Source organism: Typopeltis vanoorti, chromosome 5, assembly GCF_054136105.1.
Source record: "Typopeltis vanoorti isolate ZY-2024b chromosome 5, IOZ_Tvanoo_1.0, whole genome shotgun sequence".
Classification (NCBI taxonomy): domain Eukaryota; kingdom Metazoa; phylum Arthropoda; class Arachnida; order Uropygi; family Thelyphonidae; genus Typopeltis; species Typopeltis vanoorti.
The window spans coordinates 43,059,388-43,076,035 of record NC_143553.1 but is presented as its reverse complement, the minus strand read 5'-3'; the positions used below and the strand labels follow the sequence as shown (position 1 = coordinate 43,076,035).

Below are 16,648 nucleotides of genomic sequence, written 5' to 3'. Positions count from 1 at the left end.
TCATTCACAGTAGTAAATGAGCAAGCATATTTTTATATGATTGCTCACCACAAAATGCGAGAATAAACGGACAAAACAGAACAGGAGTCAGATGAGGAGCATCAACCTTCAAATTTATTGGAGAAATGCAATCTTGTAAATGTATAGTATTATGACCTGTAGGATTTTTTTTTTATTATTAATTTTATTTATATTTTTTGTATTTTTATTTATTTTCTACACATTCTAGAAACCTTGCTCTAGAGCCATTTTGGAACTTTTTTCAAACTACTTCGTGCCTCCATTGCAAGACAACAAGTCTCATGCCATACCTGTGTGCAGGATTCAAACTCATAGCCTGTTGGTTGGAGAATGGACACACCTCTGCTAACCAGGATTCAGTTGCATCTTTTTTTGTCATCAGTTGTAACAAAAGATGCAGTTGAATTTATAGTGATTGTGGCAATAATATGCAGTTATAAAAGATTTTAATTTCATTAAAGGACTCATTAAGATTTTGCAACATTGAGTAGCAGTCATGGTCATGTTTGCTCACAACAGACATGAAAAAAAAAAAGCTTTTGATGGGACTGAATTTATAAACTGGAGGTTTAAGCACAAAATGTAGCTTGTGTGTTACTTTTTTTTCCAGACATAATCACTGACTGTTCTTTGACATAGTCCTTTATATTTCTTAAAGAATATTGTAACTGTAAAAAAATAAATGAATAAATAAAAGCAGAACTTAGTACAGTTTGGTGCAAAAATAAAATAAATAAAAAAACAGTACTGAACTTTGACACCCCTCCCCCTTCAGTACACACACACACACACACACACACACACACACACACACACACACACACACACACGTATATGTGTGATTATATGCTTCAACTCGGTTGTTGTGATACATTTTTAAAAATAGATTTAATGACTTAAAAACCGAGATTACTAATAAAGATTTAATAAGATTAATACAACTAGTTTCAGCTTATAATAGCCTTCATCAGGTATTCTTAAAGGAAGAGAATAGTAATAAACATTGAAGTATCTAAAAACTTGAAAATACAGGTAAAAAATCGCCACACATAATTGATACATAAAAAACGTTGTATTTTTTCAAGTTGCTCTAACAGGCGTGCCATTGTTTATTGCAAGTATGCATGCAGACTTGCACGCATACTTGCAATAAACAATGGTAAAAACAACTTGAAAATTTACTGCTGATCTAGAAAATAATAACTCCTTGCCTTTCCTGGATGTCATGCTTACACTTTGATCTGAAAGATTAAAAATCTCTATATATACAGAAAACCTACTCATACAAATAGATATCTACATAATCTTTCTCATAATTTTCCACCACAAAAACTTGGAACTATATCTACCTTAGGACACAGAGCACGCTCTCTCTTGAATGAACAAGATGAACTACAAAAAGAAATAAATCAACTCTCTCTTATCTTTAAACAAAATGGTTACTCTGAAAAAACGATTAAGAAATTTCTTTTGGATCCTCCTAGACAGTGCACCACAGAAACTATTAATTTTAAAGGCAGCATCTCCATCCCATACATTAGCACAGTCTCTAACAAATTAGCAAAAGTCATTAAAAAATATAACATCAAGACGTTCTTCACCACCCTTCCAAAAATCCGTTCTCTAATCAGCCATCCAAAGCCCCCTCATCACAACCTAAAATATCCAGGTGTATATAAATTATGGTGCGATTGCAATATCCCTTATTTTGGACAAACTAACAAATCTGTTGAGCAACGTATAGAAGAGCATAAAAGAGACATCTCTTACAAAAGATCACATGCAACTGCGTTATCCAGTCATGTTCTTTTTTCAAATAATCCTAATGATGATCAACAAAGCCACTCCGTTTGCTGGGATAGATCAGAAAATATTTTTCGCTCTGATGATGAGTTTGAGAGAAAAATTATAGAATCAAGGGAAATCCTTCTGAATCCTGTCCACTTAAATAACAATTTGAGTTATAACATCCCAGATAGCCATGCTGCAGTTATTCAATATTGGCGTTCACGTGAGTCTGCACGCATACTTGCAATAAACAATGGCACGCCTGTTAGAACAACTTGAAAAAATACGTTTTTTATGTATCAATTATGTGTGGCGATTTTTTACCTATATTTTCAAGTTTTTAGATACTTCAATGTTTATTACTATTCTCTTCCTTTAAGAATACCTGATGAAGGCTATTATAAGCCGAAACTAGTTGTATTAATCTTATTAAATCTTTATAAGTAATCTCGGTTTTTAAGTCATTAAATCTATTTTTTTTAAAAAATATATATATATATATATATATATATATTGCTGTAGTTATTCAGTACTGGTTTTTTGTGCCATACTGTACAATAATATGCTTTAACAGAAAAAGCCAATCTCCTGACATTCTTGCATAGACAATCTTTTTAATATTCTCCTATTACAAATATGCAATAGGAAGAGAATATTTACAAAGATTGTTTATGGACGTGTTGACATTTTTTCAGATGGATTGATTGTATGCTGATTTTCAAGCCACAGGACATTACTATTCGAAAAGATGAGAATAAATGGGCAAAACAGAAGAGAACAAGAGTCAGGTCAGGAGCATAAACCTTCAAACCAATTGGAGATATGCAACCAAGACATGAAGTTATTTTGGTATCCAGTTTGGACAAGATAGATACTTCTGATCACATTCTAAAAATATCACAAGTATCTTGTCTAAACTGGATATCAAAATGACTCCATGTCGTGATGGCATTTCTTCAATTGGCTTGAAAGTTTATGCTCCTGATCTGACTCCTGTTCTGTTCTGTTTTGTCTGTTTCTTCTCACCTTTTCCAATGGTAATGTCCTGTGGCCTGGAAATCAGCATACAATCGATTCATCTGAAAAATGACAGCACATCTATCAAATTATTCTCCAATTTATTTATTTTTTCTGAAGTAACATTCAACTTCTGTGCTACGTTGAAGTATCTCAACTAATAAATGAAGCCAGTATGGATTTCATCACAATCAGTCAACAAGGGACTCTCTGCTGATGTCACTCCAATAAACTAAATTTGGCATTTAGTCCAATAAACACTTTTGGATTAAATGCCAAAGAAATGTTTGGGGAATCAAGTGGTTGTTCTTGATATGTTATGAGCATTTGAACAAGTTTATCACAAAGGTCTGTTAAGTAAGTCCTCATTATGCGGTCTGTATTCCAACTTCTGAAACTGGTCTGCCTGCTTTTTGTGAAATGCACATGAGACATGATGGGGATAGATCTTTATCCTCAACCTTTGTAGCTAATGCTGGTGTTCCACAAGAATTTTATGGAGCCCCTAAGAGCTCCATAAAAAATACTCCATAAGTGACATAAAAATGCAGAAGAAAGCAGTTAGGTTGGTGAGTGAAAAGAAAAACCTCTCACCTGTCACTCTTACTTCATCTCTCATCAATTAATTCCACTTTCTTTTGCATGGGTACTCAATTTCTGCTGCTTTCATTTCCTCTTAATGTTTTAATGGTCACTGTTTATTAGAATTGGCATCAATAATTTCCCCACTCTTCTCTAAATTTGTTAATGCTGCTATTCAGTGTTCCTTCACAGTTTAACTTCAAACTTTCAGAATTTTTGGAATATTATCCCTTTTATGTATTTCATAAAAATACAGTCTTAGGAAATACATAAGTAGTGGCATCCATTGACAAGCTTCTTCTTTCTCCTCATCTTTCTGTTCATCTGCTGTACTGATGTACTATAGATTCAACAACTTCTTGAGTTAGAGATTATCATGAAAATTGTAAATTCAGAGACATAAATGATATTTTTAAGAAAATAATCCTGGCCACATACAGAATAAACACATTTTTATCTCCCATGTGCTTCTGTCACTTACTTTTGACTTGAAGCTATAGTGGTGAGTTTCAAGTCTTCCCCATACAAATATTGAAACAGGAAACAGATGGAAGTTAGAGAAAGAGCATTAAGATTTTCCACTCTCTCTCTCTCTCTCTCTTAAGAGAGAGATGCATTTAATGTGAGTTTGTTTTCAAGATAACAAGCATAAAGAAGTAATATTTTACAACAGTGCTATCAGAAATCTGTATGCTATTAGTGACCTAGAAAGGCAGTGATCCTCATTGGAAAGCTGATTTGATTAGTATTGCAGCTGAAACCTATGGCAAGTAATTATTTCATAGCATACCTGTTATTAAAATGAGTACAAGAATTACAGCAGTCTGATGTGTCATACCATTAGACTGCTGTAAGTTGGTGGTGTCTATCAGTATGATACACCACTGAGTTAGGTGCGAATGCAAGGACAACAGTTCACCATGTTGGTACCTTTTTTTTTCATCGACTTAATGTCTCCACTGGTTTAGTTATATCATACATCTTTTAAATGTTCTGTTAATGTAAAAGATATTCCTGTTTGGTTTCAAAGAAAACAGTCTACAAAATTTCCTAGGGCAAACCCAATCTATGAGAAAAGCTGTGTGTACCACTGCTGTAATGCTATGAATGACAAAAATAGTACACTGCCATTAGCTGTTTGCTTTTTGGCATCAAATTTATATGCTGTGTTCAGTTGCTTTTATTTCACATTGTGGTATAAAACAGCTGAATATTTCTCTGAGGTCATTTCACTTGTGAACTGAAAATAACATCAGTGTTGGATTAAACTAAATTTATTATAGTCTAACCAAGTGAAAAATAAACTTTCAACATCTTTCTCTAAATCCAGAGTAATTTAATAATAAGGTGGCACACCTTTTGGTAACTCCTATAGATAAAGATGACCTTTCCATTGCTTCTGCCTTGGTATCTCCACCTCTGGGCCTGACTCCTACTGACGAGACCTCAATAAAGGTTGAAACCAGTCTTGGTAGTGGCCCTTCCCTTAATGCATAATATTATACATATCTGCAAGGAGATGTGTTTTGCATTATGGGAGATACTGAGATAGGAGTGATGATATCTTGGTCCACCTTTGCTCCGAGTTGCCTGGTGTTGCACTACATTTCCTCGGTCCTGAAGATATTTTCAGGTGCAAACTTTGTTTGCTCACACTTGGATAAAGGATTAAACTAAATTTATTATTGCAAAAGTTCACCACCATATCTGGTTTATTAGTAAACAAATCGACTACATATATAAAAAAGCAACTATATTTAAGTTCTTTACACATGTAATTAACTCTCCCTCTCCTTAGTATGTTCATGATTTCTCACCTCTTTGTCTTTAACTAAAGGTATTCTACAACACATTATTTTGAGTGAACCCAAATTGTTCTTTTCACATTTCCCTTCTAGAATTTTTTATAGTGCTTTTTCTAGTATATTCACATAAACCTTACCTGCAATACTTATGGCTATATTCTTCTGTAATTCTCTTATTTAGTTTTTTATATGTAGACACAAGAAAATTTAAGAAGGTACGTAACTAAATATTTTGGATCTGAAACTTACACATCATCAAAAAACAAGGTTTATTTCATGCTATCGTGTGTGTGTGTGGGGAGGGGGTGTATATGTCAACTTTATATATACTGTGCTATACCACTCTAGCACTATATGAGTCTGTCTGTTCTGAAATCCATTGTTATTCTGCTTTTTTTGAATTGTCACTTCACTGAGGATAATCTGTAAGTTTCAGATTGAAATGATTCATTATATACTTTATTAATAAAATTTAAAAGTTTTCACATTCATGTCAGTTTTAAGCCAGGTTCAGAGTAAAAATGTGTTCTGGTTTTCCATTTCTCATGTTGTTTTTTCATGAAAGAAGTCTTTGAAATGAAGGATGAATCAAATTCTGGTCAGATATCAGTTTGGAATAAATATGTAATGAAGTGATAGGTTTCATATGGTGCATCTGGTAAAGCATGACCGGTAGGTGCTTCTTGCAGATCTCACATTGACCATCCTGATTTCTAACTTTTCCATGAGTTGAAGAAATTATTTTGTTGTGGGTAAACATCTCACTACTCTTGATGAGATTTCTAATGAAATGCCTTATCAAACACACAAAAAAAAATGTTAAATAAATATTTTGCTGTAAAAGCTGGAGTAAACTATACAAACGTTTGTAAATGATGCTGATATTTAAAGAATTCTTGAAGAAGTCATCTTTGAAAGAGAATATCTTCTCCAACTGCTTTTCCACATGATAAATTTAGTTTAATCCTTTATCCCAGTGAGAGCAAACAAAGTTTTCACCTGAAAATATCTTCAGGACTGAATATAGTATTGTACTATCTTACCGTATTATCTTATCATAGCCTAGTGAAAAATAACTTTCAACTGCTTTTCCACATATTAAATGATTGATTTATCTATATCTCATATTATTATATACTTCTGATGGCATTTTCTTTGAATATTTTCTAACGCAGTTTTTTTCAATTATTATGTCATTTTACAATTTTTTAAATTATTTCAGATATTCGCAGTGTCTTTGGATTTTGTGTAATTCATATCATCTCTGATTCCTTTTTGTGGTACTTCTTTTTCTGTTTCTTCAGAACTTTAACAATGTAATTTCAAGATGATATTTCTTTTTCAGACAGCTTTAAGTTCATCCTCATGTTTAGTGTTGAATAATACAGCTCTTTCCCTTTCTTGATCAATGTAATTTAAACCCAGTACGGGTACACCACTGATTTTCTGGTAACAGATAGTTCAGCACCTCCTTTAGTCTGGATCAAATTATGATAGTGCAATTGAAATTTTCATGACTACCCAACTAATGCCACATATGGCATTGCATGTGCTGCACACTGGCTTAATGTTTCATATTGACAATTGGTGGCGATCTCTTGATTTTGAGTGATTCTTAACTTATTATAATTATATTTATCCATACTAGGGTTTATAAGCAAAGTCCAGTTCACAGTAGTAGTAGCTTTGGTGTCAAGTGTAAGCACAAGTTTGTATCGATACAAAAAGTTAGAAGGGCCAATACAACTCAATGATGGTATTTCAGTGTGGAAACCATTTTATTCATAAGATAATATTGGTTCAACTCTTCATGATATAAAAAAGCAGAGAGACAAAATTCTGAAATACTTTATAGACAGTGATTCTAAGATGCAAATGGGTATTAGAAAAACTATAAAAAATGGCAAGAATAATTTCACAATCAAGTGATGATGATGGAATGGTTTCAGTGTTGTTGAAGCGATGGAATCGATTTGTAAGATAGCATGTTAACTGATCGGGACAAGTTGTTCCATCGCTTCAAACACTGAAATGAATGTGGCTATATAAAAAGCGTGTTATGAAATTTCTATCCATAAAGTGTTCTTGTTGAAAAACAATCCCCACACAAGAGCTATCAAGCATTTGTGAATTACTGAACTTGTAATTGATGACCATATTCCTGAGTAAGTATATAATGCTGATGAAACTGCATTAAATTGGCAATGAACACTGCAAAGTAAATTAATAACAGGACAAAAAAGGCCTACAGGATTCACACTATCTAAGGATACAATTTCTGTCCTACGGTGTCCTGTACTTGAATGATGTACCAGGCATATACAGATGTAAACTGCTCATGGAATATATTAGTACCAGAAGACTCTGGAATCAAGGATGCCAACAATTATTGATTTACCTGTATAATTTGAAATAAATTTTTAAATTATATAGGATTTGAAATGGAAGTGACCATTACTTAGTACTAAGCAGGATAAAAATAGCACAGTATGCAAGAAAGTTTTAAAGTGAATTAAAGTCGGGCATCTTTCACAGGTAAATTGTAGACTCAACTATATAAACATTATTGAAGAAAAAATGAAACAAATTCAAAACAAGAACCAAATCTTGGAGTCTCAGTGGCAAACTGAAAAAGATATTGATTGTTTAAGCTAGGGAAGTATGTGGTGAAGTTGTCTGCAAGGATAGAAAAATAAGAACACCATGGTGGACACAAGAAGTTAAAGAAGTCCTGGAAAAGAAGAAAGCATACCAAAAGTTCCTAGCAAATAAGTTGACAGATGCCATAAAAGAATCCAGAGAAAACTGTAAGATAGCAAAGTTATGTGTAAAAGTAGCTAAACAAAAGTCATAGGAAGACTTTTGGTAAGAGTATGGAAAATTATGGAAAAGTATGGCAAAGGACTGAAGGAACCAATAGCTTATATGGCAATGGAGGTGAATAGTATATTACAAAACCTTAATGTGAATACATCTGTGGGATTGGATGGTATACCAGCTCAGGTCTTACATGAAGCAGCAAAATAATTTTCAGTGCCCTTGACCATTTTGTTTAATTTGAGTCTCGGGTCTGGGTTAGTCCCGAGGGAGTGGAAAGAGGGAGAAAATAGTACCACTGCATAAAGAAGGTTCCAAGACTGCTGTTGCAAATTACCGACCGATCAGTATATCAGGAGTCATTGTCAAGGTTTTGGAGAAAGTAGTCAAGAGAAAAATACAGGAATGGATAGATGACAATGGGATACTGTATTGGGGACAGCATGGTTTTGTGAAGGGTAGATAATGCCTCAGTTCAGTAACTTGCTCACGTTTCATAACACAGTGATGTCTGAACTGGATAAGGGTAATGGGTTTACAGTGATACTGCAGGACCTTGCTAAGGCCTTTGACAGGATACCACATGGAATTCTAATCAGTAAACTGCAGCATGTGGGGATGGATATAGGGTTGGTGAGATGGATAGGAGGGTGGTTGATGGAGAGATATCAGAGTAGTTTATTCAGGAGCAGAGTCCAAAAGACAACTGGCAAAGTGTAAGGTTATGCATTTTGGGGTGAAAAGATTAGCAGCAGTATACCACATTGGTGGAACTGTACTCCAGGAGATTGATGAGGCCAGGGATTTGGGAGTGTTGGTGAATAGGGAGTTGAAGTTTAGGGGGCACATTGCAAAAGTGGCTAAATCAGCTCATCAAATCACTTTGTTACTGAAGAATACTTTGACGAGCAGAGAGAAGCAAGTTATTGTTCCTCTGTATTGAGCTTTGATAAGACCCCATCTTGACTACTGTACCCAGATATGGGTGGCAGGGTTTCTTCTTGATGGGGAGGAGGTAGAGAGGATCCAGAGGTGAGTGACCAAGATGATATCAGGTCTATGGAATGAACCTTATGAGAACAGGTTGAAGATTTGTGGGTTGCAGAAATTGGTTGATAGTCGGAAGAAGGGGGTCATATGATTGAGACATTCAAATTACTGAAGGGTTTCTATAAGATTAATTCAGAGGATATTTTTCAGAATAGGTCTGGAGGTGGGAGGACTAGGGGCCATCCATAGAAACTGAGCAAGAGTGTGGTTGGCAACAGTGTTAGAACTAGGGTTTTTTACTTGGACAGTGGTGAATGAGTGGAATAAGTTGCCAGAATCTGTTGTGGGTGCCATGACCGTGAATGAGTTCAAGCAAAGTATGATAGATACTGTGTGGATGCTGAATAGTTGTTCTTGACGTGATGTTTAGGGCCTCCCTTGATGAGTCTAAGCACTCTTGGAGTTGCCCGTAATATTACTAATAAAAAAGAAAATAAATAAATATCAGTAAGATGGCAAATTGTTCTGGAGGCTATTGAAGAAGCTTAGAAATGGAGGTGCTGTAAAAGGAATCAAATATAATGATGACATGAAACTGAAGACAAGGATATCCTAGATGTTTGGAGTAAATACTTTGAGAGACTGATAAACGAATCAAGCAGTGACAGAACCATACTAGAAATTTTCAAGAGGAGCACATATCAATACTTGAGGTAGAAAAAACCATCAAAAACTTGAATGGGCAAGCAGGATTGTTGAGCATATGCTTCGAGATATAGGATGCCCATTCATGTTGGAACCACTCACAGAGTGTTGTTTCCATTGAAGTTATCCATAAAGTACTAGCAGTCCAGTTACAGTATAAGATTATCAAGGTCAGTTGGGTTAACTCAGATCCTGATGGTAAATAAAAAGAATACATTGTAATATATCATGTGCTTGAGAGGTGGAGAGCAACAGTTTTTAGAGTAGTGTTAAGCTGAACACGCCGTAAAGGTGTACAGCCTGCAAGGGTACAACCTTCTCCATAAGTAGGTGCATTTCCAGTTCTCTCCTAAGGATAACAGTGATATGCGCTAAGTGGGATCCTCTTTGGATTTTAAGTATTTCTCTACAAAAGAACCTTAATATCATTGATTTTTAGGTGGAAGCTACAATAGTTACCCTGCAAAATTGTATTCTGCAGTGGCTAAAGATCCACTGCGGAATACAAGTGAATAGTTTCAATCTGCTCCTTTGCTATTCTTCCAATGTTTGTGGAATGTTGAAGAGAACATGTATAGAAGCAGTCACTTGTATATGCTTTTCAGTATATCATCACAAGAACTTCTCCTTCATGGATGCTTAGATAGAAAATTGGCTGAGCTGACTGGAATCTCTCTCTCTCTCTATACATACATACATACATACATACATATATATATATATATATTTTTTTTTTTTTTTTAAAGAATTGAATGACAAAAACCGAGGAAAAAGGTTTAATAATATCACACGACTAGTTTTGGCTTTTTACAGCCTTCTTCAGGTGTTTTTATAAAAGAAAAAACCTTAAACATTGAAGATAAAAAAACAAACAAACTGTAAATAGTTTTTTAAAACAACTGCCTGCCTGGACATGGATGTTTGATTGTCTGTGAAAGAACTAGTGGTGATAGTCGACATTAGATGGTGTTGGTGTTAGATGATGAAGGTTGGTGGAGTAGTGAGACGAAGAGTTGTAGAGTAGATGCCCTCCCTTGATGAGTCTTTGGACTCCATGGAGGTGTGATGTAATAATAATAATTATATTTAACATGAAAACGTTGTAGTTAACGTATTCAAAGTAGTTCCTTCGTTGGTCACATTGTTGGGTGAGTGCGTGCGTATGGCATCTCGTGAGCGCGAGTATTTCATCACAGCAGAATGACAGTCTGGGAGGTTATAGCTTAAATTATTATTTAAATGTACAGGGTTGAGGATGATTTCTCTAGATTCTACAATTTTTCTCTCCAATTCGTCATGGCAACGGAAAATGTTGTTAGATCTATCCCAAAGGATTGTATGATCATGGTTTTCATAATCAGAATCAGCCGAAAAAAGAACATGTGTTCTCTTGTAAGCGATGTTTCTCCTGTGCAAGCAAAGAAATATCACCCCTTTATTTACTCCGCTTCCTAGTGAGCCATCCAAAGCCTAACCATCACAATCTAAAATATCTCAGTGTGTATAATATATGGTGTGACTGCGTCATCCCTTACTTTGGCCAGACAGATAAGTCTATTGAATTGCGTATGGAGGAGCACAGGAGGGACATCACTTACAAGAGAACACGTGCCAGTGCTTTATCCAGCCATGTCCTTTTTTCAGCCGATTCTGATGATGAAAACCATGGTCATACAATCCTTTGGGATAGATCTAACAACATTTTCCGTTGCCATGACGAATTGGAGAGAAAAATTGTAGAATCTAGAGAAATCATCCTCAACCCTGTACATTTAAATAATAATTTAAGCTACAACCTCCTGGACTGTCATTTTGCATGCACTCACCCAACAATGTGACCAATGAAGGAACTACTTCGAATACGTTAACTACAACGTTTTCACGTTAAATATGTATAATGACTTTTCTGTGCTATTCACAGTTTATCTTCGATGTTTAAGGTTTTTTCTTTTATAAAAACACCTGAAGAAGGCTGTAAAAAAACCGAAACTAGTTGTGTGATACTATTAAACCTTTTTTCTCGGTTTTTGTCATTCAGTTCTTTTTAAAAATATGTTTAACAACCGAATAGATGAACCTCCATGCATATATATATGTATATATATATATATCGTGAAATTTAACCCTGAAGCAGCCAACCAAACACCTATTGACACAATGGTGGGTGTAATAGATTATATTGTCCAAGCAATGTCATTTGCACTTCTAAATACTTTACATTCTAAAAATTTGAACACTAAAAACATCACTCAATCTCCACTCTATCTGAAATAATGGTGGAGTCTTGAGTGACAACCAGACAAAAATAATCAGGACAAAGCATGGGGTATATTTTAGAGATAACCTACTACATCAAATCTTATTTGCTCAGGCCAAAGCATGTTACATTATAGGTCAGGAGTCAAAAATTCTCCTGGACCCAATGTATATTATCTATCAACCATATAACCAGATTATATAACCATATAAGAAGGGTAGATATGAAGTACATTATTTGTCTACTCTTGAACATAATGGTTGTGTAGTTTGCTGAATCCAAGCAACTGCCGACACTTTAGGAGAAAGCTTTTTTAGAATCTGTGCAATAGATTTATATCCTTCTGAATTTTTGATACTGAAAAAAAATAACAAAGCTCCAATCTCTCTACAAATGTGCTAGAGCCATACAATAAGCTGTTCATTGAGGAGGAACTCAGAAGAACACCTTTTATTCTTCTACATCAGTGTTGTAGTGTACAGTAACATCCATTATGAGATGATACAACATCTTGTATGACCTTACTATGCTTGTGCAAGAGTAAATCCCAACAAACCAACTTATTGCTACATATGTAATAATAACTTTTAATCCATTATCACTAATCATAGACCAGGCAACCATGAGCGGCAACTCCTTCTTTAGTAATTTTGGTTGCTGTATCTTTTTGTATATATTCCTCTTTGAAAAGTAACTAGTACATTTGTTAAACTTCATCATCAAATGAACAAAATATCCTTTTAAACATTATTATTATTATCTGAACCTCCAGGGAGTCAAGGACTCATCAAGGGAAGCTATACATCACCCAAACCTGTTCTCATATCTTCCCTTTAAGTCATTCACACCAGATGCACTTATTACCTGTAAAGGCAAATTATTCCACTCACTCACTGCTCTACGAGAGAAAAACCTATCTCTTACCCCTTTCTTCACCATGAACAGACTTAACTTCCATGGATTTTCTGTGTTCTAACCCCACCTTCCTTATAACAAAAAAATTTTATCAGACGATATCCTATAACGCCCATTCAGAAGTTTATAGACCTGTCATATCACTTCTCTTTCTCCGGTTAACCAGAGTCTGCAGTCCATATACTTATAATCTGTTCTCATAATCTAAATCCCATAAGATATAATCTTTGTAAACTCTTCTTTGGACCCTTTCTACAGTTTCTTCATTTCCTTGGAATGTGGGAGACCAAATCTGCACACAGTGCTCCAGGTGCGGTATTATCAAGGCCTTATGAAGATGCGAAATGACTTCTTTATCCTCACATATCAAGAATCGCTTCAACATCAATTATCCTCTGAGCTGTATTTGCAATTTTTGCTATGTGACATTTAAACCAAATTCCTATCCACCATTATCCCAGGCGTAGGGATCTTGGCATATATGCCAAGATCCCTATCCTCATCAGTTTCTTGTAGCATAATCCCAGTAATATAATATGCCCCTAGAAATCTCATAATGCCAAAGTGCATACCTTTGCATTTACTACTATTAAACTAATATCTATTTTCATTTGCTCAAATTTCCAGCCTATTCAGATCATTCTGGAAGTGCTGGATATCAGTAGCATCCCTGATTGCCCTTGCATATCTTTGCATCATCAGCAAACTAGACCCTCTCTGATATCATTAATGTATACATTGAACAACAGTGGCCCAGAGACTGAACCCTGAGGTACATGACTAGTCATCTTAAATCTGAAAGATTCACACCCACCATATATCACTTTTTGATATCTGTTTGTCAGCCATCTACTTAACCAAGTCAAGAGTTATTCCAATCCCATATTCTCCAGTTTATGCAATAGCCTTAATAACATTTTTTCCATGAGCAATTGTTTGGAATGTATGCATGTGATTTTCCTAGCAATAAAAAAAAGAGTTAGTTTATTATTACACAATTTTATTAATTACCCTTAATCTCTTAATTATCCAAGCACAATGAGAAATGATTTTCTGGTCATTTAGTTGAGAGAGAAATAGTTAAGATTGTTCAGTTACATAGAGTTGTTCCATGAGTTGCTTTACATGCAGATCCATTCAGAGACAGAAACAGTGGATATTTAAAGGTTGAATAATTGAAATAACATTATATTATTATTTATTTATTATTAAAATCTTTAATAATTTTTTATTATTAATAAATGTAGGCTCAACTGATGTCTTCAGTACAGTTATGCCTATCAGCTGTCTTTCATAGGCTTCCAGCTGAGGATGAAGACCATGAAGATCAGGACTTTCAAAACGGATATTTTAAAAATCTTCAGTTTGAATATAAACAATTAGTAAAAAGAATGATAAAAGCAGAGATGGAGGATTTTGAGCTGGTATGAATTGTAGTATCTGTGTATAGACATTCCTGTTAATATGGTTAATGAAATAAATTTTGCAGTTAGCTTTGCTCATATTGTTTTAAATTTCAAGTAATAACATTTATTCTTTCTTTCTCACCTAATCTAGACCATGTAAGTGTATGTAATTCCAAAATAAAATAGTTGATCATATATGGGAAATCATAAATTTGATATTGAATATATTAGAGAAACACTTGACAGGTTTTTTTCTAATTATCTTTCTCATACATTCTATTTAAGTACTCTGCAGTTTCAGATTATTTCTGCTTACACATTTAGACCATTATTAAGGAGAGATAATTTGAGATAGTATGATACTTAAACAAAATAGAAGTTGAAAGTTTACTGTAACAGACAAAAACAACAACAACAAAAAATAAAATAAAATCCATAAATCAAGATATTACTAGAGTTGGATTATGTATGTACAGTTGCTTTAGAAGGCAGGAAATTAAGAACTTATCAAATTAGGACTCTAATTTGGTTAATTCTTAGTAGTACTGAAATTTGAGTTAATTCTTAGTAGTACTGAAATTTGAGTTAATTCACGATTCTAACTTTTGTAATATTTCACATCATTCTTTTAATGTGTTAAGCTCACCAGACTTTCAGAAGGATCATAACCAATAATATATCAGTATTAGACAAAATTATAGGAAATTAGTAATTATTATTATTATTGAGAGAGACGTCCAAGGAATCAGAGATTCATTGAGAGAGGCAACATATCACTTGCACCAGCTGTCATACTCAACCTTGAATTTATTCATGTTACCTCTACTCACAACCTTTAAAGGCAATCCATTCGAATCACACACTGTTCTATGAGAAAAAATCTAGCTCTTACCCCACTGTTTTGAATGTATGCATTCATTCTCAACATCTATGGTTTTCCCTTTCATTATCTTTCTCCACCCTTCATAAAATTAAAAATTCAATTTACTGGTCCTTTTCAGAAGTTTGTTACTCTCTGTCATATCACCCCCTCTTTCTCTAGTTAGCTAGTGTCTGCAGTCCACAAATTCTCACTTTGTCTTCATAATCTGTATTCTTCAATCCTGATATCATCTTTAACACTCTCCTTTGCAATCTTTCCACTGTTGTATTAGCATCACCATGGAAACCAGAAGATCAGACCTGTGTACAATAGTCCAAATGAGGTAATATGAAGGCCTTGTAAAGAAGCAAAATGACTTCCTTTTCCTTATATATCAAGATTTGGTTTTTAGCATTGCAATTATCCTCTAAGTTGTATTCACAATCATTGCAATATGATCCTTGAACTTCAATTTCTTATCTACTAACACTCCAGAATCCCTAGCCTGAGAAGTTTGAGCATAATTCCACCAATATAATATGACATTGGATATCTCATTACATAGGTATCTCTTACTAACATTCTGTGTGAACTGCATATCAGCCTCATTGAGATATTTGGCAAGTAATATTCAGCAAACAGCTGCATGTCACCTATCAGATCCCTCCCAACATCATTATTCTTGTTGAGAGGCTTATACGCTGGTTAAACATAACTAATATTTAAGGAATTGACAGCGTATACTAGAAATATAAATTAAATAAACTTTAATATATACTTTCCGATATTTCGGCAAATGTCACGTTGCCATCTTCTTGGGAACTTAATACAAAGACACGTGCACACAAGTACTACATAACAGCAAATGAGAACTGAAGCTAGGAAGCTAACGTTTTCCTAAAGTCCTGATGGTGCCCCCTGGTGGGCTATATTGGTAGTTCTTGGCCTTTGGGCTGAAGTTCTTCTGATAAATGTTTCCCAAATTTGGGGCAGTCTCATGTATCCAAATTTGTTGAGGTTTGGCATGTTCCTAAGGGCTGAGGCTGATTCCATGAACAGTCTTTCATACTTGAACTTGCTGCGGTGTATGACTGTGGCTTTCTTCCATCTTATTTTGTGGCGAGTATTCAGAGCGTGGTCTGCAAGCCCAGAGTGGCTGTACTGGTGAAATCGGATGTAATCCTTGTGTTCTGAGATTCTGATATTTGCTGTCCTGCCTGTTTGGCCAAAGTAAGACAATTTACAGCTGCAAGGGACCTGGTATACACCAGGTAGGTCTAGGGGAAGTGGTTGGTCTTTAGTGGAGTGGATAAGGGATGCCAATTTTCTATGTGGTCTGTAACAAGTGGTTAAGTCATGTTTTTTTAAGATTTTTGTTGATTTTTTCCCGAGGTGCCTCGGATGTAGGGAATGGTGATGGATTTAGAGTAATCTTTTTTGTGAAGGGGAGGGAGTTGTGGATAACTGGGTTCAGTATTTTCTG

General features: G+C 34.7%; 1 protein-coding gene across 4 annotated transcripts in view; it reads left to right on the top strand.

Annotated features, from left to right (window-relative positions):
* LOC150106342 (Fanconi anemia group I protein-like) overlaps positions 1–16,648 on the top strand; it is a 506,449-nt gene that overhangs the window by 130,677 nt on the left and 359,124 nt on the right. For all 4 annotated transcript variants that reach the window (XM_090392383.1, XM_090392381.1, XM_090392380.1 and 1 more), the window contains one exon: positions 14,145–14,321. In XM_090392383.1, the coding sequence (XP_090248509.1) occupies positions 14,145–14,321 (177 nt within the window). The remainder of the gene's footprint in view (positions 1–14,144; positions 14,322–16,648) is intronic.